At 41.0% G+C, this 23,714-nt stretch overlaps 1 protein-coding gene across 6 annotated transcripts in view; it reads right to left on the reverse strand.

Moving 5' to 3' along the window:
- The window catches only part of spryd3 (SPRY domain containing 3), an 88,097-nt gene that overhangs the window by 19,266 nt on the left and 45,117 nt on the right, over positions 1–23,714 (reverse strand). For 4 of the 6 annotated variants that reach the window (XM_080294757.1, XM_080294758.1, XM_026153365.2 and 1 more), the window contains one exon: positions 21,473–21,530. In XM_080294757.1, coding sequence (XP_080150883.1) covers positions 21,473–21,530 — 58 coding nt within the window. Of the gene's footprint in view, positions 1–8,759; positions 8,939–8,964; positions 10,517–10,626; positions 10,775–21,472; positions 21,531–23,714 lie in introns of those variants that run through there. The other 2 variants (XM_080294759.1, XM_080294760.1) reach the window with 2 other exon arrangements.

The raw sequence follows: 23,714 nt of genomic DNA on the forward strand, positions 1-23,714 counted from the left end.
GCGTGGCTGCTGCTGGTAAATATTTATGGAGTTGTCATGGGACCCGTCCCCGGCTCAGGATACTGTTTAAACAATCTCTATCTGAGCACCGGGAGGCAGACAGAGACACTGTATCATTACGGCTCCCATGCGGGCCCTTGTCACAACACCACACACTAGGCAAACAGTGGAGCCACGCCGGCATGAGGCGCAGCACAGCTAAAAATAGACGAGCAGGGCTTTGGAGAGCGACAAGGACTGGCGCTAGAGGTGAGCTCGGGTGTGCAAGTCCAGGTTTGGGGCCCACGGTTGGAGCTAGCTGACTGGGAGAGGAAAGGTAGGAAGAGCCTGGCAGAGCATCAAGGGCTGTGGCTGGAGGGATGTTTCCTACAGCAAATTATATATTCTTGCTCACAGTTTGCTGGCAGTTAGTAGATTTGCTATTGCACATCCACAAGAAACATAAAAAAATAATGGAACTGCAGCAGACGCCAAGATATCATAATCTGGATACTTGTGAACTTTATGTGGATGTGTTGTAAGGACAAACATGTTGAAATAAAACAATGAACTCGGCTGGGCGCCATTTGGAAAAATTCTGACTTTCAAAGTCATCGGATCCCAGTGTAACTGCAGCCATTTAAGTTCAAAAATCTACCCAGTGAATTTAAGCATCTCCTCATAATTATCATGAAGGTTTAACAAAAGCAGCCCCATAAATCAACACTCACACCTTTCTCATATCCTCAGTCCAGTTCTTCTCCATAGAGTCTTACACCTGTGTAACAATCGTTGACCTGTGACACACCTTAAGGTCAAGGTCACTGAGACTCATACCCGTGTGGTATGAATTTGAAACTCCTACGTCATCTCATTCTCAAGTTATTGCATTCATAAACTTGGATGTCCACGCTGCCTGGCCACCCGCCCGCCCAGCAGAGTGATGGCAAAACCCCATGAGGCTTTTACGGCTGTAGTGTAAAAACCATAATCAACATGACCATCACTCTTACTATATTTTCCACATATTTGCCCCCCAAAAAGCTCTGCTGCAAAAAATACAGGTGCTCAAAAGTACTGCAATCAGAATTAGTTACTGTGAGCAAATTTAAAGGCTCTGGTTGTTCAGGTAACCATTAAACGCATTTACTGTCCCCTCATTTGCCAACCAGCTGCACCCATTGGTAGTTCATCAAACTCTTGGAATGAAAAGTTGAACCTACTTTGCGTCATCAGCAGTTATGTCACATGACCTTGGTTGAAGCCGCTCAATGTCACTGAGTTTGTTTGCACCTTACTTTCGCTGCATGGAGTAAACCACTATTTATTTTACTGGCCATAACAAACGTCTTTTTCCGTGGTCTGTGGTCGCTTGTACTGTGTGTCATTGTATTTGTGTGACTGTTTACGTTTGTCATTGTTAAAAGATCTTTTCATCAGGTCACTCTTGAAAAAGTGACTTTTACACAGATAAAAATAATAAAAATAATAGACATATAACTATTACCTATATTTGCCCATATTAGTGTTCAGTTTTTCAGGTATCTGATATTTCTTATTGACCTCTGAAGTGACTGTTGATGTTTTTTGTTTTTCCTTTCTTCAGCTATGAGGTTCAATTTCCTGCGGGATCTGCACACGGGCAACTCTATTGATGGCCTGATGAATGATAAAATGCTTTTTGGTTTCACTAAAACTAACGATGCTCACATCCCTTTTATTGGCCTTTAATATATTTGCTTTTAACCAGTTCAAAGCTAATTTATGGTGGGTGTAAGTGGAAGTTAATGACCCTTAAAGGGGACCTCATCTGCTCATTTCCAGTTCCATGTTTTTATTCCTGGATTCTTAAAGAGTAGCTTTGGATGATTCACGGTTCAAAATGATTATTTATTTTATAGCGGGCCTTTCACTGCATCTGCTGTGTTTTAGTGCAAAAGAGGATGAAAACTGCTATACTGGAAAGGGGAAAAAAGGGCTGGAAAATAGGCAGTTTAAAATTAGCATAGAGGTGTTGACCAAGGAAGCTAAACGAAGCAGCAGATTGGTGATGCTGTTAAACTGGAAGTCTTGATAATAGATTTAGACTGTCAGTAGCTGTCATCACCACCAGGTGTTATATCTACAGCAAGAGCAACAAGAGGGTGAAAAATGGATCTGGGCTCAGGGTTTGGCGCTGGGCCCTCAGAAGGAGAGCTCAGGCTCTGTGGCTCCTGAGCGACTAAGAGCGCCTGGCTGACGACCGAGACCAGCTGGGAAGAGAAAAACTTTCTGGTAACACTAGAGTTTGCCCGGAAAAGAGCGGGCTTCCCTGCCCAGGGAACAATGACTTCACTGATTCCAAAAACATGAAAAATTAAACCTAAATATTTATGTTCTTTCGTGATCCCACACATGCATGTGCACATGCTGCTAAAAATGTACTTCAAATTCCATTTGCAGATGCCGTGTGGGTTTATCACAAACAAAATGCGATAAGCCCACATGGCATCTGCCGTGTGTTAAAACCGCATGGCAGATGCCGTGTGATGATGATATATGATATGACATACATCCTGGGTTCATTTTCCAGTGAGGCCCCAGTTGATGCATATGTGAACAATATACTTCCTTGGTTAGAGAAACTGCACAATTAAGCAATACAGGCAGGGCTGCAGAGTCTCTGCACCAGTGAAGCTATGGTATACCTTGGTGGTTGATGGCAAATGTTCTCAAAGAAATAAGACTTAAAGTAAAGTTTCCATCAGGTAACTCCCCTGTTACGGTCTGGTCCAGATCTGAGGCAGAGGAAGCCTCAGAGGGATGTACAGCTCAGCTGATGGTTTGGTGAGCTGTTGGATTACCTGGATCCAAACTGAGCACCCATGGCAACCTACCAAATCACACTTTTTAATCATGCTGCCAGGAATTTATAAGATAGTGACAGGCTCTAGGATGGTCTTGCCACTTCCTGCTGTGTTTCAAACAGGTGCCTGCAAGTCAGTAGCTTTCAAAGCTTTCGATTTGGTCATTCACAGGTGTCAATATGTGGACCACAGAGTGTTATACTGCATATGCTATAACACAATAACAACAGCATATCAGCTTTTCAACTATTAATACTGTAGTGAAAGAACTGTAGCTCAAGGTTTTTATAACCAACCAAAACTAAACCAAAAATTAAAAAACGAACCTGTTAGGCTCTATCCACACATTTTCCATCCACTTAAATACAGGGAGTGCAGAATTATTAGGCAAGTTGTGTTTTTGAGGAATAATTTTATTATTGAACAACAACCATGTTCTCAATGAACCCAAAAAACTCATTAATATCAAAGCTGAATGTTTTTGGAAGTAGTTTTTAGTTTGTTTTTAGTTTTAGCTATTTTAGGGGGATATCTGTGTGTGCAGGTGACTATTACTGTGCATAATTATTAGGCAACTTAACAAAAAACAAATATATACCCATTTCAATTATTTATTTTTACCAGTGAAACCAATATAACATCTCCACATTCACAAATATACATTTCTGACATTCAAAAACAAAACAAAAACAAATCAGTGACCAATATAGCCACCTTTCTTTGCAAGGACACTCAAAAGCCTGCCATCCATGGATTCTGTCAGTGTTTTGATCTGTTCACCATCAACATTGCGTGCAGCAGCAACCACAGCCTCCCAGACACTGTTCAGAGAGGTGTACTGTTTTCCCTCCTTGTAAATCTCACATTTGATGATGGACCACAGGTTCTCAATGGGGTTCAGATCAGGTGAACAAGGAGGCCATGTCATTAGTTTTTCTTCTTTTATACCCTTTCTTGCCAGCCACGCTGTGGAGTACTTGGACGCGTGTGATGGAGCATTGTCCTGCATGAAAATCATGTTTTTCTTGAAGGATGCAGACTTCTTCCTGTACCACTGCTTGAAGAAGGTGTCTTCCAGAAACTGGCAGTAGGACTGGGAGTTGAGCTTGACTCCATCCTCAACCCGAAAAGGCCCCACAAGCTCATCTTTGATGATACCAGCCCAAACCAGTACTCCACCTCCACCTTGCTGGCGTCTGAGTCGGACTGGAGCTCTCTGCCCTTTACCAATCCAGCCACGGGCCCATCCATCTGGCCCATCAAGACTCACTCTCATTTCATCAGTCCATAAAACCTTAGAAAAACCAGTCGTGAGATATTTCTTGGCCCAGTCTTGACGTTTCAGCTTGTGTGTCTTGTTCAGTGGTGGTCGTCTTTCAGCCTTTCTTACCTTGGCCATGTCTCTGAGTATTGCACACCTTGTGCTTTTGGGCACTCCAGTGATGTTGCAGCTCTGAAATATGGCCAAACTGGTGGCAAGTGGCATCTTGGCAGCTGCACGCTTGACTTTTCTCAGTTCATGGGCAGTTATTTTGTGCCTTGGTTTTTCCACACGCTTCTTGTGACCCTGTTGACTATTTTGAATGAAACGCTTGATTGTTCGATGATCACGCTTCAGAAGCTTTGCAATTTTGAGACTGCTGCATCCCTCTGCAAGATATCTCACTATTTTTGACTTTTCTGAGCCTGTCAAGTCCTTCTTTTGACCCATTTTGCCAAAAGAAAGGACGTTGCCTAATAATTATGCACACCTGATATAGGGTGTTGATGTCATTAGACCACGACCCTTCTCATTACAGAGATGCACATCACCTAATATGCTTAATTGGTAGTAGGCTTTCGAGCCTATACAGCTTGTAGTAAGACAACATGCATGAAGAGGATGATGTGGACAAAATATTCATTTGCCTAATAATTCTGCACTCCCTGTAGTTAATCATAAGGAGAAAGGTGGGGCACAGTTTGGACCAGTCTATTACAGGGCTAAAATATGATGGTAGCCCAGATTCTTTGACAAGAAGTGTGATTAATGAGCAAAAGAACCATTTTTTGAGTATGAAAAGTACAAGATATATGTCATAGCCCCATTTCTATGCCCTACTGTACACCTTAATGTACAGCAAAGTCCAATAACAACAGTCAGTTGATGATCTGATGTTCTCGTTTTCCTTGTGAATATAACAGTGTGAGTTGTGGATGTGGATTCTTATCATGAAGGTATTTTCTAGATCTTTCCTTCACTGCATAGCTGCTATTGCATAACTGTTATGTACTTCATGTACACTTATTATCAGATCAGTTTAGGCAGTTGTGGCTCAGGAAGTAGAGCACGTTGCTGTCTTACCATAAGGCTGGTGGCTCAATCTCCAGTTCCACAAGCCTGAGTCCTCTTTGGGTAGGATACCCAACTCCAAATGAGTCCTCAAAGGTATAAAATAAAGAGCCGTATACAAGATACAAAGTAAGTACCCACCTACTGTACACAACAATCATCTATTAAACCATTAATAACCAATGTACAGTTAACAGGAGATATTATTTGGTGGTGAGAGTCTCAACTCCACATGTTGCATCATCTCTAAAGCACCCCCAACATGGGACATGCTCTCATGGCTACAACTGCGAGTGTCACCGGTGGCTGGAGGCTCTCCCAGTTGGCATTTGGTGAGAAACTAATAAAAACTAAAAATCTCACAGAAACTACAGCTAATGATGTAAAGTGACAAAGTCCACATAAAGACAAAGCTGTGTGTGAAGGGATCAAACATGGGACTTTTACCAATGAGTCTGGGTTTTGTGTCCCATGTGAATCTAAAAGTGAGCGTGGAGTTTTTATTTTTAGACTTACTGGACTTATTATTTTAAAAAAATCTGTTGCCAAATGAGTATGGTTAGGTTTAGGTAAAAAAAAAAACTGCTTGGTTAGGCTTAAGCACGAATACTACTTGGATTTGTTTAGGAAAAGTTCATGGGTTTGCATTAAAATAGACTCTTTCACAATCTTACCCATGTATTAAAAAGCCTTTCTGGCTTGGCTTTCAGGCAGAAAGCCCTGAAGGCAAAATTCTCCCACGTGTGGTGTTTCTTCCCAATCGGCAAAGCTATGACATTGCAAAACGTGATCAGTCAGTTCCAGTGACGATGCTGTAGCAACGCTGTTGTTGACACCGTTGTAGGGACAACATCATCAACACCAGCACATCTTCAGGTGTTTCTACGATATATAGTGGTACTAATGTGATGTTTAATATTTTGGTGGTTTTTAAGCTGATTAATGGATCAAGATTTAAACAAATATTTTCATTTTTTAGGTTACCTTTTCAAATACTATGTGGCTAAATCTTTTCCAGTTTGACTCTCTCTGGGTTTTGGTTGGAAAAAGAAAGAATTTGGAAAATTTTCAATATTTATGACATTTTACACACGAAGTAAAACAACATCTGAAAAAAGTGGATGATATGTGGTGGGTTAAAATTAGTCATGGCCGCATGAACATAATGCAGATACTGTACATGCGCAAACATGCTGGAAGGTTGACTGAGGAATATAATCCCCTTACAGCCAAAAACCATGAGTCAGTCAATTAATTAGTTCAAGCACTTTGAGAGAAAGATGGCAACAACTTTAATAATCCCCTGACTGAGCAAATGACTATTCTGCTTTACCTAATTTTCTTTAAAATGTATAATGTTACAATGGTAGATGGTAATACTAAGAATAACAACTCTTTAAGGCTCAGTTTTCAGGTAATATTCTGGTCTTGGATCTCTATGATCTCACAGATGGGTTCTCCCTAATATTTAATGGGGTCATTCCATCTCAAATCATCAAAGTTTTTAGAGTATTATCTGTTCAACCATCTCTGATGAGCCTAAAAATGTTATTGTCCTACGTTTAAACACATACATTTTTTTTGTAAAATTGTCTTTGTCTTATTTTTCTTTTCTTTATTTATCTCACAAACAGCTTCTGTCCCTGGGCCATTCAGAATGCCATTAAACACTCTCCCCCAACACCCCACCCCTGCTCACCTACCTCACCAATCCGAGCCATGGTATGAGTAACCCCCATCACTTTGGCCAATCACACACAGACTCTATGTAGACCAAGTCTTTTCTTTGCACTACTTCCAAGCACTAAGAACTATTTTGTTCTCTATTGTGTCCCATTCTCTTATGTTTTCTGATATATTTCAGGCCTGGTAATTGAACAAAATGACTCAGTCTGGTTAGTGAGGGTTGTCTCGATCTATGCAGCTACCTTTGGAAAAGCCTGGAAACTATCCTAGTTGTCGTGAAAACCATGTCTTTATCAATATATGCTGAGGATAAAACCTTGTCATTATGGGTGCAAGGGAGGTCATAAAATGTTGTCTTTATGGGGGAAAGAGTTAAAGGAGCATGAGCTAAAACAGCTTCTTTCAAATAGGAGGAATTCAGTCAACCTCTAAATGTACATTATTCAGGCTTTAGTGCTCTCACTTCTCAGTCAGTGTGAATGGAGTGATGTCATACACTATGCTTGCACTGCTCACACTAAAAAGTTCAGCCAATCACATCACATTATGAAACTATCATGGGAGAGCGGTGGGCTTTTTTGTGTAGCTCAGCATCAAAATCTAAGAGGCATTGATCTTTGCTTTAGTAATAAGCCTGCTCTATATGAACAAAGTTAGTAAGAGGGAGCTAACTAGTCCAACCTATGTATTGAATTTTGATGATCACTGGGTTTTTATTTGTTTGGTTGTTATGGGAGTCACGTGGGTGCTAGCGGTGACATAAATGGGCATTGTCAGTCTGTCATTCACTGGTTTTGATTTTGACAGAGACGAGGGCTGGGTAGCCGTAGTTTTTGTTGACCGCTGCACTACATGTTCGCTTCGTTATATTAGAGCCTGTGATGTTGTAAGAGTTTGAATCAGGAGCCGATGATACTACTCTGTAAAAATCGCAAAGCACTTTAATAAACAAGCAAACAATTCCACCTCTCGCATTATTGCGTAAAGTTGACAGCGCGTCAGGCAAATAGGCAGGCTTCATCCCCGGCCTCTAGCGACTGTGGAAGTCGCTACATCTTTAGTCAACAAAAAACGGCATTCTGGAAAAGCCAGCCGCAAGCAGGATCAAAGAAATCAGATCAAGGAACCTGAAAGACGCCAAGTAAGTGCAGCGCATCTGAATGAGTGAGCCCAGCAGCACCGACACACCTGACGCAATTCTGAGGAGCGCAGGTAAGAATACCTGTGCATGTCTGGTTGTGGAAAAGGAAGCCACATTGCATTAGTGCTGAGATGTTCAAGAGGAGACACTGAATGGAATGAATGTTGGTTAAATGTGCAACGTTTTTGGCTGCGCTCTTGGAATGATGTCTGCGCTGCGTCTTATTAATTATGCTGCTTGGATGACGTTCAAATGGACAATTAAAGTGCCGTTACGTTGAAAGGATTTTTTGGTCAAAGTCTATTGTGGCTTCCAGTGGATATATGTTTTAATGGATGATCACTGAAGATTAAAAATAAATAAATAAAAAAATCGAACAAACAAACGGGAAAATCACGAGTCAAACAGCTGGTGATGATTGTTCCTCTAATCATTTGAGGGGAAAGAGAGAAAGAAAAATGACTGGAAAGACATTGTTGAATAAAATCGAAAAATTACAAAATGAATGCAAAATTTATGTCAATAAAATGAAAGGACTAATACAAAAAATGAAAGCGCTCATGCAACACAATGAAAATCTTTCTCAAATTAAGCAGTATTTGGTGGATTTAAAGGCACTGTGTGAAAAGGCTTCAAGTTTACATGTTGAGGTGTTGTCTTTGGTGCCAGAGGAAGAAGTAATAAAACAAGAGGAATGGTTTTCAAGCATCATGAAATACACCAATGTGTTTTTAAATGAAATTCAAAACTGGATAAATCAAAGAGAACAAAATCCTGCTGTTCATCCAAAGCAAATCAATTTATTGGAAAACAATGTTGCATCAAATACTGAGACAGAAGTGGAGGATGATATCAAGCCAAGTGATAGTGTTTCAAATGTTGAAAGCCACAAAACTTCTTCATCAAGATCTTCAACTTCATCTGTTCGTATGAAAGCTGAGGCAGAGTTGGCAGCTTTAATGATAAAGCAGAAATCATTGGATGAGAAACATGTACTGGAAGAAGAGGAGGAACGTCTTCGTAAAAGAAAGGAAAGGCTAAAATTGGACACTGAAATTGCTGAAAAAATGGCTACAATAAATGTCCTTAAAGCTCAAAGTATAACAAGCAAAAAAGGATCTTTAAAAGTTTCAGATGGAATGAATTCATACATTTCCCATGAAAGATCTAAACAAACCCTTAATGTTGATGCATTGGAATTTATACCTCACATTTCTGCAAAACAAAATTCATTGACTAATGCTGAAACTCAAAACAGGAGAAAAGATAAAACCCAGGAATGTGTCGTGCAACAAGCCGTGCTGACTGAATCCTCTCAAAATAAGCATCCTCGACAATATTCAGTTATTCCTTCAAACCCATCTGATGCAAATGGACAAAATGACTGTCATACAAATGGTATGGTGGAACTGGAACCACAAAATGATGTTATTGGAATAATGACTAAACAAAATGAAATAACAACACTCTTAATCCAACAACAAAGCCTCTTTTCTTTACCAAAGAGAGAAATACCTCATTTTGATGGAGATCCACTTCAATATTATTCATTTATTAAAGCATTTGAGAATGCAGTTGAGTGCAATACGAAGAATAACAGTGATCGTTTATATTTTTTGGAACAGTACACAAGAGGCCATGCAAAGGAATTGGTGAGAAGCTGTCAACAAATGAACTCAGATCGTGGTTATCGCAAGGCAAAATCACTGTTAAAGGAGCACTATGGCGATGAACAGAAGGTCGCAGCTGCATATCTGGACAAGGCACTTTCATGGCCATCAATTAAAACAGAGGAAGTAAAAGCTCTTCAGAACTACAGTTTGTTCCTCAGGGGATGCTGTAATGCAATGGAGGAGGTGCAGCATCTGAGTGATTTGGACATGCCTTCTAATATGGTGAACATTATTAAAAAATTGCCGTATAAATTTAGGGACAAATGGAGAAGCCATGTTTGTGACCTGCAAGAAAGGCATAAAAGAAGAGCCAAATTTATGGATATTGCAGACTTTTTGGAGAAGCAAATAAGAATATTAACTGATCCTGTATTCGGTAATATTCAAGATTCTCCGCTTTCTTTACCAACAAAAGGAATGAGTAAAGCCAAGTATCAAGGCAGACCTGGAAATAAAGGAACAAGCTTTGCCACCACTATGCAAGTTGTGGAGAGTACCCCTAAGCCTGCGGAAATGGAAATGAAAAATAATCAGGTTGGAAGGAACGTCTGTATTTGTTGTGGAGGAAGACACATGTTGGACGTCTGTGCACAGTTGGGAAAAATGGCTCATGAGAAGAAGATAACCTTCTTAAAGGAAAATGGCATCTGTTTTGGCTGCTTGTGTATAGGACACATCAGTAAAGATTGCCGTAAGAGGATTTCCTGTTCCAAATGCAGCCGGAAACATCCCACCATCCTGCACAAAGAAAGTTCACCTTCTGAAAAGACCGACAGGAACATGCAGCCGCATGTGAGCACACTGGTGTCGAGTGGTCTTACAGGGGCTGGAGACCAGGACTGTAAACTGCCCATTGTGCCTGTCCAAGTAAAGTCAAAGAAAGGAAGCAACATTATTACAACATATGCTTTTTTGGACCAAGGGAGCACAGCAGTTTTCTGCACTGAGAGTCTGATGCGCAGACTTCACCTTGAGGGAAGGAAAGGAAACATCCTCCTCAGAACCATGGGCCAGGAAAGAGTTGTGAGCAGCAACACTTTATCAGGACTGGAGGTTGCCGCTCTTTGTGGTGACGAATTTCTGGAACTGCCAAAAGTGTACACACAGGAGTCCATGCCTGTACATAAAGGAAATATTACAACGCCAGGAGATATTGAAGGATGGGCACATTTAAAACACATAACCCTGCCTCAAATAAATGCAGGAATCGAACTTCTGATTGGAACAAACATTCCCAAAGCCTTGGAACCTCTGGAAGTGGTGTGTAGTGTTGATGGAGGACCGTATGCCGTAAGGACAAGGCTTGGCTGGACCATCAATGGACCACTTTCAGGAAACTGTGAAGCTACAAGTGATCAGAAGCATCCACAAGTTACAGTCAACAGAATTTCTGTTGTCACGCTGGAGGAGCTTTGGCAGCAACAGTTCAAGAATGACTTTCCTGAGAGCAAAGCTGATGAGCAGGTTGGATTGTCAAGAGAGGATCAGAGATTTCTGGAAATAGTGACTAACTCTGCCAAATATGTGGGTGGTCATATCCAGATAGCATTACCTTTTCGGAATGCCAGTATCAGTATGCCAAACAATAAGAAAGTTGTTCAACAACGTCTGCGCTTTCTACAAAAGAGATTTGAGAGAGACACAGTGTTTCATACTGAGTACAAAGTGTTCATGAATGAGCTTCTGGCTAAAGGATATGCTGAAAAGGTCCCGGAAGAGGAGATCAATCGCAATGATGGCAAGCTGTGGTATATACCACACCATGGTGTTTACCATCCGACCAAGAAGAAACTCAGAGTTGTGTTTGACTGTGGAGTGAGTTATCATGGAACATCTTTAAACTCCCAACTCTTACAAGGACCTGATCTTACAAGCTCTTTAATAGGAGTGATCACAAGATTCAGGAAGGAGCCAGTTGTAATTATGGGAGATATTGAATCCATGTTCCATCAAGTCATGGTTCCAGCTGAAGATAAAGATCTATTGAGATTTCTCTGGTGGCCTAAAGGTGATCTGGAACAACCAACATCTGAATACAGGATGAATGTACATCTCTTCGGGGCAACTTCGTCACCAAGTTGTGCCAACTTTGCACTCAGAAAGTGTGCGGATGACTTTGGACATCTCTACAGTGAGGAAGCTGTGAAGAAGTTGTTGCACTGTTTTTATGTGGACGATTGTCTTGTGTCCGTTGAAACTGATGAGGAAGCAGTGTTAATGTACCACGAGTTGGTTTCTTTGTGTGCCAAAGGAGGATTTTTGCTCAAAAAGTGGATCACCAACAAGCCTGGAGTGCTGGAATCAATTCCTGAAAGTCACAGAGCCACAGGAATGAAAGAGTTGAACATGGAATTGGATTCCTCAATGATCGAGCGAGTTTTGGGCGTGGAGTGGTGCATAAAATCAGACTCTTTTAAGTTCAAGATTGTGCTCAAGGACAGACCGCTCACCAGAAGAGGAATCCTTTCAATTGTCAGTTCTATCTACGATCCTCTTGGAATGCTAAGTCCTGTGGTCTTAACTGCTAAGAAAATCCTAAGAGATCTATGCCAGGAAGGAATCGGCTGGGACGATAACGTACCAGAGCTGTTTTCCAAAAGATGGTTAACATGGCTCCAGCAGCTCCAGCTATTGAGCAAGTTTGAAGTGAGTCGTTGTCTGAAACCTGATGGATTTGGAGAAATCACGAGTGCTCAGTTGCACCAATTCTGTGATGCCAGTGAGGATGGGTATGGAACAGTGACCTACCTGCTGATTGAAAACATTTGTTCAGAACGACACTGTGCGTTTGTTATGGGAAAAGCTCGTGTCGCTCCTCTTAAATCCTTTACCATCCCGAGAATGGAGCTCATTGCAGCAACCATGGCCAGTCGATTGGATGTACTCTGGAGGAAAGAGCTGCAGATGGAACTTCTGGATTCTGTGTTTTGGACAGACAGTGCTTCTGTTCTTAAATACATCAGGAGTGAGACTTCAAGATTCAAGGTTTTTGTGACCAACAGAGTTTCACAAATCTTAAGAGTTTCATCTTCCTCGCAATGGAGATATGTGGACACTGCCAGTAATCCAGCAGATATGGCCTCAAGAGGAGTGAAAGTCGATGTTTTTATGAAGAATACAAAATGGTTGTTTGGGCCTCAGTATCTTCTACAATCTAGGAGTGAATGGCCTGTCTACCCAGATGACATCAGTCTGCTTGCATCTGATGATCCTGAGGTAAAAACAGTTGCCACAGTGAGTGTTGAGCAAGCTGGAGAAATTCTGTTACTCGCTTGTTTAAACATTTTTCCACCTGGACACGTCTTAAGAAGTCAGTGGCATGGCTGTTAAAATTTAAGGACTTGCTTCTGTCCTTTGTGAAGAAAAGGAGAGAATTGTGTTCAAGCTTACCACAGCCAGTGGTCACCAAAGAGCAACAGAAATCATTTGTGGAAGAAAAGCTGAGGAACTTTAAGAGGACATCTGTGATTAAGGATCTTACAGTGGAAGATCTGGACAAAGCTGAGGTTGTCATTATCAAGTTCTGTCAGAGGAGGAGATTTTCCTTGGAGCTTGTGAATCTGGAGAAGGGACAACCCATTATAAAATCAAGTCCTCTAAGAAGACTCTGCCCACAGCTGCAAGATGGAATTCTCAGAGTGGGTGGGAGACTCAGTAGATCATTGATGCCAGTTGAGGTGAAACATCCCATAATACTAGCAAAGGATCAACACATTTCCGAGCTCTTGCTTAGACACATACATCAGGAAGTTGGACATGGTGGTTGTAACCACATGCTGTCTAAGCTAAGAGAAAAGTACTGGTTGATTGGAGCTAGTACAGCAATAAGAAAAGTGTTATCTAAATGTGTCATCTGTCGACGTCTTAATGCTCCACCAGTGAATCAACAGATGGCGGATTTGCCCAATGAAAGAATCATTCCAGATGAACCTCCATTCACGCGGGTGGGAGTGGATTACTTCGGACCCTTCAGTGTAAAAAGTAGGAGGAGCGTGGTGAAGAGATACGGTGTTATATTCACCTGCCTTGCTATCCGTGCTGTTCACATTGAGGTTGCTCCATCACTGGATACTGACTCTTTCATTAATGCGTTCAGACGTTTCAATGCAAGAAGAGGTCAGGTTCGAGAACTGCGTTCTGACAACGGAACCAATTTTGTAGGTGCTGAACGTGAACTTAGAACTGCCATTGAACATTGGAACCAGGTAAAAATCAATGACGTCTTTCTGCAAAAGGGAGTTAAATGGACCTTTAATCCACCTGGAGGTTCACATCACGGAGGAACCTGGGAGCGACTGATAAGACTGGTTCGCAAAGTACTTAATTCCATAATGAAAGTACAAAACCTGGATGAAGAAGGTCTTCATACTGTACTTTGTGAGGTTGAAGCCATCATTAACAGCCGCCCAATTACCAAAGCCTCAATGGATCCTAACGACCTGGAAGCTTTGACCCCTAATCATCTTCTTCTGTTAAAGACCTCACCGATATTACCACCAGGAGTATTCCATTCCACTGATATGTACACACACAGAAGATGGAAACAAGTCCAATACATGTCTGACTTGTTTTGGAAAAGATGGGTGAAGGAATACCTACTACAGCAACAGGAACGTCAGCGATGGATTGGAGTAAAAAGGAACCTCATCGTGGGAGATCTGGTTCTCATCATGGACAGTTCGGCACCTCGAAACTCTTGGCCAATGGGACGTGTGATAAAGACTTTTCCTGACCGAAGAGGATTCGTTCGTCAAGTTCGGATTAAAACTCAGACTAGTTGCCTGGATCGACCTATTACCAAACTGTGTCTACTGCTGGAGGCAGATCACAGTTAAAGACTTCTGGGTCCAATTATCAGACTTTGATTGTATTTGGACATAAAATGTCTCTCATTTTTCTTTTAAGATAGACTTTAAGATTACCTATAGGATTCCTGTGGGTAATATTGAAATACAGTAAATGCTTGACTTTTCTCTGCATGTTTTATGTCTCCTACTTGGTTAATTATGGGTAATTATTAGAAGGGATCCTAATAATTAGGGGCTGGTGTGTAGGAGCCATAATTGAATGTATTGAATTTTGATGATCACTGGGTTTTTATTTGTTTGGTTGTTATGGGAGTCACGTGGGTGCTAGCGGTGACATAAATGGGTGTTGTCAGTCTGTCATTCACTGGTTTTGATTTTGACAGAGACGAGGGCTGGGTAGCCGTAGTTTTTGTTGACCGCTGCACAACATGTTCGCTTCGTTATATTAGAGCCTGTGATGTTGTAAGAGTTTGAATCAGGAGCCGATGATACTACTCTGTAAAAATCGCAAAGCACTTTAATAAACAAGCAAACAATTCCACCTCTCGCATTATTGCGTAAAGTTGACAGCGCGTCAGGCAAATAGGCAGGCTTCATCCCCGGCCTCTAGCGACTGTGGAAGTCGCTACACCCGCTGTAGTTGAAGCATCGACATGCGGGTTCTGCCTGACGGGCTGCTCCGAGGTCGAGGATAAGGATTATTTTGAAAAGTGATTCATTACTTTACTACTCTAAGAGAGTCCAAGAATAAAATTATGAAGCTGGAATGAGCAGAATCAGAGACTGTTATTATTATTACGCCCCCCCCCCCCTTGTTTTGCTTTGTATTGGTTGGTTGTTTGTAGTCAATGCCGCTATTATTTTTCAGTTCGCTGAGGTTTTTCTTTAAAAAAAACTTTTCCGACTCCATTCTTCCCCAGTGAGACTCTCTTTTGTTTTTACCCCCTCTGAACTCTAGCAGATTCGGGTCGTAACATTATAAATATGTCAGATAAATTATTGCAAATGAATTCCACTGTGTGGTATAGTATTTTCTCTGTATTATTGTATGGCGTTTACCTTACAATGTAAAGCGCCTGGAGGCAACAGTTGTTGTGATTTGGCAATTTGGCACAATATAAATTGAAATTAACTGAAATGAATTATAGCCACAAAGCCTAGATTCAGACAGTATTTACCAGCCTCTCTTTGTGCCCCTAAGTGGTACAGACAATGCCATCCAAAACTAATCTGTCCCAAGGTAAGAGGGTGATATTATCTCCCTTACGTAACAAGTTGCTATTGAATAATTGTTTTTGCAGAACTTGAGCTTGAATCAGATTAAACCCTGTCACTGAAGTTAGACTGAGTCCTATTATCTTGGTCGGCGTGGTTGAGCGGGATGGATGGTGGTTGTGGTGGTCGGGCACAACCTTCAGCTGCGGGTGTTGAGTCATAGCACGTGTGAGTCACTGATGGAGGGGTGTTTGGAAGAGGGGTGTGTGTGTGTGTGTGTGTGTGTGTGTTTGGGGCGGGGGGTTGATTGGGTTAATGAGGCTTGCTGAGGAGCACTCACTGGTTGGATGGCTGGTTACTCCTGACAGGGCCCACAGGGACCAACAGCATAGGGACCTCATGGCCCATTAATGTGTGGAGCAAGCACGAAGGATGGAGGTCCACACTGGGCAAAATTCCAATGCAAACACTCGTTGTAACACCAGCGTCGGGCAAAGATCTCTCAGACTATACAAGCTGTACAAAGAAGCAGTGATATTGTTGGAAATACAGTTTGTGTAAATACCTGGAACTTATCAGGACTAAAATAACAGCCTCAAAAGTCAATAATACGCATCAAATGTGATGCAGCTCAGCACTGATTGCGTGTCCGCTGCTATGTACCATAAATCAGGCCAAAAGAAACAGAGCTCTGGTGACAAATTGTTTATAAAAGTTTATACAAAAAGGACAAATGTCACCCTGCGTGATGCAATTTGCCATTTTTCCTGTAAATCACACAATCTACTGCGTTACCTTCTTCTTAATAGCTAATGATAAACTCCTGTACTGCCAATGCAGAGAAAAACAGCACTGATCAAAGTATAGATATCAGCTTTAAGTGTTTATTTGGAGCCAAGACCTGCCAAGAATAACTTGGCAGATATTTGCTGGTTCAGGTACTGAGGGCTAATACAAAAACACAACCATAAAATAACAGACACACCTCTGTGCAGAAACATGCCCTTCTGTGGAACTGAGCAGACCCTATTTTGTTAGACCTTCATCCTTCTTTCCCGCTACAAACTTAAATTCAATATCAAACCAAGAGATCTACAAAAATTTATCTCAGAACAATGCTCCAGCAGTCCAATGGTAATAAAGAAACGTGAAGATGAAAACAACCCTCGATTAAAAGTAAAGACACGTGTGACAAGTAACTAGACAATTAAAACGTTACTAGGCCTTAAACTAATTATTGTTTCTTTTTTTGTAATGTACACCACAAGTTAACAGTTGTTTCTCTGTTGTTTTATGTTATGTTACAATGAAACATGCAACTACAGCAACCCCTGCCTTCTTTCTGTGAGAAGACGTTTTTACCCTTTAAAGCCGGTCGGAGCGGGCACGCTCCGTTTTGCGTAACTATTTTTAAATCCCGGTAGCACTGCAACCACATAAGCTAGCGCAATAATTTTTTTTGCATATGAAACCAGAGGAGTTGTACTTACATCTCATGTCATCAGCTTGTCCTAGGTCATGGTTTCCTTCCACATATGGCTTTGCAAAAATTGCATAAAAAGCACTTGCAGCAACAAAAACATAATATTCCAGAAACACACTTTGCTGATCCGATCAGCTGTTCGTAACTCTTCCTACGTTGGAACAGACGTCAGCGCGAACTATCGCATGTCCGCCATGACCTGCCCGAAACTGGAAGTGACGTCATGACACGGAAATGTGGTTGTTTACCTTCAGGGCCTATACAAGCATACTGGTGTCTTTAAAGGTTATGTTTGACTTTATGACTTATGCTTAGGACTCAAATTGCACTGCTGGAAATAGTTTATTTTGATGCACATGCTGTTTTTTTGCAAATTTGATTATAATATTTATTTTCATTTTTCTTGCAGTATATAAAAATTGGTGTATTTCAATAATAAAACTATGAAGACACTCAAAATAAATTTCCTGTGGTGGGAAATTATTTTGTGCAACTTTTTTGTATTTACAGTTTTGAGGGATAAGCCTCTTAAATTTCTCTAACTAGGAATGTATGTTAAAAAAAACAAAAACAATTTTCAATTTTTTTTGTAGTTTATTGCACTTTTTTGCAATTTATGTAATTACTATGCACTTAATGCATACATATTATTAAAATTTGGGCTATAATGGTTGTATTTATGTATAGCAACTTGAAATGCTCCCAAAAATGGCACTACAGCATGTAAAAATATAATACAAGCTCTGGCGGACTTGGTTCTATGGTAGGTCTTAAAGGGTTAAATAAGCAAGGTGGAAAGAAAGCAGATGATAGCTGTGCAAACCAGTGTTGTTCTGCAGCACTTTGATGTAGATAAGTGTGTCGGCTTTGTCAGAGTAAACTGATACAGTATATATCCACTCAGCTGTAGCCATGTTCTGTACGTTCTGATAGACTGTTCATACTAATCTAACACTGCACGAGTGCAAAGCTATGCAAAGCATTTAAAAAGTGATTCCATTAAAGGAAAATGTAATTAAAATGTAATGCTATATTTATATGGATAATGTTTAAAATCATGCATTAAGTAGCCCTCGTAAATAGTTCTCCAGTCTTGGAGGACATTCAAAGCTCCTTTTTGGATGCTGGCTGCCTTTTGTTCTGTCCTCTGTCCAGATGATCTCACACTGCTTTAATAATGTTGAGGTCCGGGCTCTGGAGAGGCGAATCCATGACTGATGATGTTACATTGTGTGTTTTTCTACACAGTTATGCTTTTACTGCACTGGCAGTAAACAATAATTTCTAGATGGCACTGAATGGTGGATCAAAATCTGACAGTACTTTTCTACATTCACAACTATTGTTCTGACAAGGCCCCTAACATCACTGAGAAATGCAGCCCCAAACCATGACAAAGCCTCCATCACCACTGATTTTCAGGGCAATTCTTGTGTAATTTGGCATACCTCAGCCAGTTTCCCTTCGTTGAGAAAAGCTTCTTTACAGTCACCATTTCACTGAGACCATTTCTGATGAGGTTTCAGTAAAAAGTTCAATTCAATTCAATTTTATTTATACAGCGCCAAATAACAACAAAAGTGGCCTCAAGGCGCTTCATAGGCACAGAGAAAAACCCAACAATCATATGACCCCCTATGAGCAAGCAAAGCAGGGAACAACTGATGTATACCTGGTCCTATGTCAGATATTTGCTGGATTGTTTTCCTATTTCATGACTTTCAGATACTGATAATCTGCTGTAGATAGGTTTTTTTTTTAGGTCTTCCACTTCTCCGGTTTCTTTAATTTGCACACATTCTGAGATATGCCAAGTTTCCAGCTAACAGCCATTTGGAAATCACCTTGTTGTTGCAAAAATACTATTTTATGCCCATAAAACTTTGGTTATCTTTGGCATTTTTCATAGATTCAACAAAAGAAATTGGAGCAAATTCTGTTTTTTGTGACAGGCTGTTAGTAGCAAAGTGCCAAAAGATACAATTTAAAATTTGCTCTTTCCTAAGTTGTCGAGCTGTTATGTGAATACACAATACGGGTGACTCCACAAAGCTAGATGCATTTTTATGTTTAATATTTTGTTTTTTATGTATGATTCATAGTTCAGTGTTAAGTTGCTTAAGAAAGGGGGAAAAACTCCTCTGAAAATGGTCAGGGCTGAACTGAAATGAGTGGACAAGCAGCCAATGTCCAATGAAAAACTGCAATGTATGCAACTGGCCCTGCATTGGCCACCAGCACTCCGATGTTGGAAAAGGACAACAGGAAACCAAAAATCTCTTTACATGATCACTTGATCTGAAACTGAGACAAAACTATGAGTTTAATAAGTTGATCGTAGTATGGCATATGCTGAAGCAGTGGTGACACACTCACTGAAGGTTCATGCTAGGCCAAGTCAGGCTGTTGTAACGTGTCATCTGACAGTTAAAGGAAGAACTGTTCACGTATGAATACAGGTGTACCCTGAACTTTAAGGTGGAACTTATTATCGAGGATAGGTTAGATAAAGCACAGGATGCTTTCAGAAGGCTCAGCTCCATTTGGAAATCTAGACAGCTTACACAGAACACAAATCTAAGCCTCTACAACAGCGATGTGAAGTTCTACCAACCAATCAAGGTCTTCTGCAATGGGTGTCTTCACTGAATATGCAACATCTTCAGACCAAGAGTGTGCCCTGAGATGGACACAATCAGGAAGAGGAAGAAAGGCAGACCACAAACAACTAGAGCGGATGATGAAGGTCAAACATTTGCAGCTTTATGTCCCACATTTAGCAAAGAATGCTAGTAAGAGTAGTTTGGTATCCCTAAGAAACAAAATGTTCAAAAAACCGTCAACGTACTCTAAAAAATATTGCTTTTTTACTTTTGTCACCCTGCCAAAGCGCATCCATGTACAATTCTTGAGACTGACGAGCCTTTCAGTGAAAATCTTGGATGCGTGGAGACATGAAGAAAAGGCTCTGACTGTTGATTTTGAATTGCTGGATCAGAGTCTACACATTAACCGAAGCATGGAAAGCAAACCTCATATGCACAGCGTGGAAAACCACATACATCATTTTAGTCTGTAACAAATAAGATTAATGCGAGCTCTACTGGGGCGTGCACATTGCTGTGGTGTTCAATGCACAGCAGCCAAACCAGGCAGACCGCAGCGCAAGACCTCTGGGACTGGCACAGTGAGCCTCTGTGAAAGACAGGCCTCGTCTGTCACTCAGCAATGAGGCATCATCCACAGACCCCGGCAGGATGCATAGCATCAACTGTTATTATTATTAATAAATCCTAAGTATAAATGGAATCTGCAAAGGGATATGGGGATTTAAGATTATAAACATTAACTCAAAACATAAATGGAATGTGCGGACTGAACAAGAAAATGTGTTTTGATAGCTTATTTGGAGGTCAAATGGAATAAAGTATATAAACATTCCTCTAAAAATAAAATCCTACCCTTTTTGTGGTGGAAAAACATGAACGGAAAGTGACATTTATAGTGTGTTATGGTGAATCATTCAGAATAAGAGCAGCAGAAACCCCCCTTTGAGAAAGAATAACAATGGGATGCTTCAGAACAAAATAAAGCAGATAAAAGCCAGCTAGCTCGTAACTGCTTTGGTCAGATAAGGACTAACAAGATCTGAATTGTGACACTGGATTTTCAGATAAAGAGCTGGCTACCCACAGTAGCTTCACCAAGCAATAACAACCACCTACCTAGCTGCTTCTATTCCCATATCATGGCACAAGCGTTTGATAGCTAATCTCTTAGCGCTGTTAGTGAGGCCTGGAATGGGAACTGTGGGGGTTTGTGCAGATGCCTGGATAGATAATGTTCACAGGCTTGTTGTCACAAACAATCAAGACTGAACGTGTGTGTGTGGAAGCAAAGGGAGATAAAGATAACTTTAACTAAACTCGGGTTTTGGTTCATCACTTACAAAGTTGACCGAACTCCCACAGAAAAGCAGATAAAGAGAAACAGAGATTTGGTCCGTTTTATCTCTCTGATGCTGTCACCGTATGTTTTATCAGCCTTTGTGTCTACAATCCTCCTTGATCTCTGTTTGTGTTAGGCACCTTAAACATTAAGCCGAGTTGTCCCTCTGTGATGTTGGCATCTAAAGGCAGCAAAAGATGCTTCAGAGGAAGTAAATCCAATTTATGTATTCTACGGGGGTAATTCCACACCGAGAGGAAAAAAACAAGACAAACAATCAACACATGACTTTCTTTCTGTGAAACCCAACCCTCTAAGGGGAAATAAGAAAAAAAGAGGAAACTGAGTTAAAATCTCTCACCTGCATGGTAGGCCACTGATCCTCGGCTCCACCCCGGATGTCTGTTCTTGGGGTAGTCCTGCACAAACACAGACACAATAGATATCTGCACCAGGTAGCTTCAGTGACTAACAGATAACAGATTAACAGACGAGCTAATGAACGGCACAAACAGCTTCACATCGACATAAACATATGTTTTTTTTTGACAGTTGGAGTTTCAAGCGGTCAGAAAAACACATAGATACACAGACTTCAAAGTAATAAAGGTAAAACAGACTCATGGGCTGAGTCTGTTAAACGAAGTCCTGCTGGCCTCATCACCTGCGGGCTAGGATAAGAATTTGCATCTCAGAACTTAAGAGCTACGGTTCTCATTTACAACAGAATGAAGTGCTCAAGGTTGGGAATAAATTGAGGCATTTGGGAGGAACTGACTGATGAACTGCACTGTCTGCAGTCATGACAAAGCTGTTGCAGTAAAGAGAGAGCTGGGCGTTAATTTAATGCTCCATCTATGTCCTTATCGCCAGTTGCAGCCACAAGCTCTGTGTAGCGACCAAAAAAATAAGATCACTGATACAAAAAGCGGAAATGAGCTTCCTCCAAAGGGTGTGCTCAGCCGGAGAGATTTGATGAGCAGATAGGTCATTCGGGAAGAGCTCAGAGTAGCGCAGCAATCACTCAACAGTGAAAGGAGCCAGTTGATATTGTTAAGAATCTGACAAGGACGCCTCTTGGGTGCCTGCTAGGTTAGGTGTGTGGGTATTTCCAACCAGAAGGAGACCCTGGGGCAGACCTGGGACATGCTGGAAAGATCACATGTCTGGGCTGTCTTGGGAAGGCCTCGGTGCTGTGACACTCTGGTGATGTTTATTAAATGTTTACATTTAATGAACTTTTACTCTGTGTCAGCTCCAAACTAACAGACCACTTTTCATGTATTTGCACAGCTCAAATACTTGAAAGACTTTTGCTTAAGCTTTGACTACGAACTCTAGACTGTATAAGGTATGATTACCTCCCTTGTAAACGTGACTCTAAAGTGGATCAGTTTTAAAGTCAAAATTTAAAATGGTTTATTTTTTAATATCCTAAAATTTCCAAACGTTTACATTACCAAGCAAAAAACAGATTTAATCTATCCATCTGGTAATTATCTATGAATTCTTAACTTGAAAATGTCAAACTGTCTCCGTTCTTTGAATTATTGCAGCTCACTTAACTCAAACAATGAAACTTCTGAGGGGGAAAAAACACCACTTGGTTTATAAGCAGCCGCCTATCAGTCACCACCTAGATACTGCTATCGCCACGGGCCAATGACAGAAATGCCTCCAGTGTCACTTATCCCCTCAGAGCTGAGAGGTTTGTTCAATAAGGGTTTGAGGTAAAACAGTGCGTACTTTATTTGCCATTTATGCTCCAGAAACTGCTCGACAAAACCCATTTTTGGTCATACTTTTTCAGACAGCAGAGACAATGAAAAACATTGGAAATATTGAAGAGTCCGGTTGTTCTCGACTGCATGAATGCTCTGCTATTTTTGTGCGTAGCTGGGGCTGTTAGTCTGCGTCTTTGTCCGGCTTTTTTCATGCCTCATTACATTTAAAAACACTAAACATCATGTTGTTTTAAGTAAGACTTCAAAGTAACAAATGAGACTATAATTCAACAGGAAAGTGTGTGCAGAGGCCAAAGAGGAGCAGAACCAAGGATTGTTTTCCCAATTCTACCCAACTGGACTTCTTTTTCAAGCTAGAAGAGTCGCCTCCTGCTGGTCATTAGAAAGAAGGCGTGCTTAAGGACGGCGTCGTAAATGCAGAGTTTCCACTCGTCTATTTTTATATATCATCTATGGCATGAGCACATCAGAACTGGTATATGTTTCTCAAATAGGAGTTTTTAAATGGCATTCAGCCACAGCTTCACCGGCTCCATCCTGTGTCGAAACAGCAGCTCCACTCAGACTGAGCTGGATGTGAAGCTTCGTCTCTCACCAAGACAGAAAAAAAAAGATTTCACTTTATAATAACAAGGTTAAAATGATTTAATAGGCTGCAAATCCTAGTTTTTTATGTCCGTTTATAATTCATTTATGCTAAACAGGCTGGCAGGTAGCGTGCACGTCACACACAGTGGCAGATTTAGATCTAGGCAGCTCTGCAAAGCCAGCCTTCAGATTTCCAGAGGAGTTTGAAATGGGTTCTTTATCCATGTTAACATGCTAATGGGTGTGAGGATCATCTGTTTTGGATACCTG

Source organism: Astatotilapia calliptera, chromosome 20, assembly GCF_964374335.1.
Source record: "Astatotilapia calliptera chromosome 20, fAstCal68.1, whole genome shotgun sequence".
In the NCBI taxonomy this organism is placed as follows: Eukaryota; Metazoa; Chordata; class Actinopteri; order Cichliformes; family Cichlidae; genus Astatotilapia; species Astatotilapia calliptera.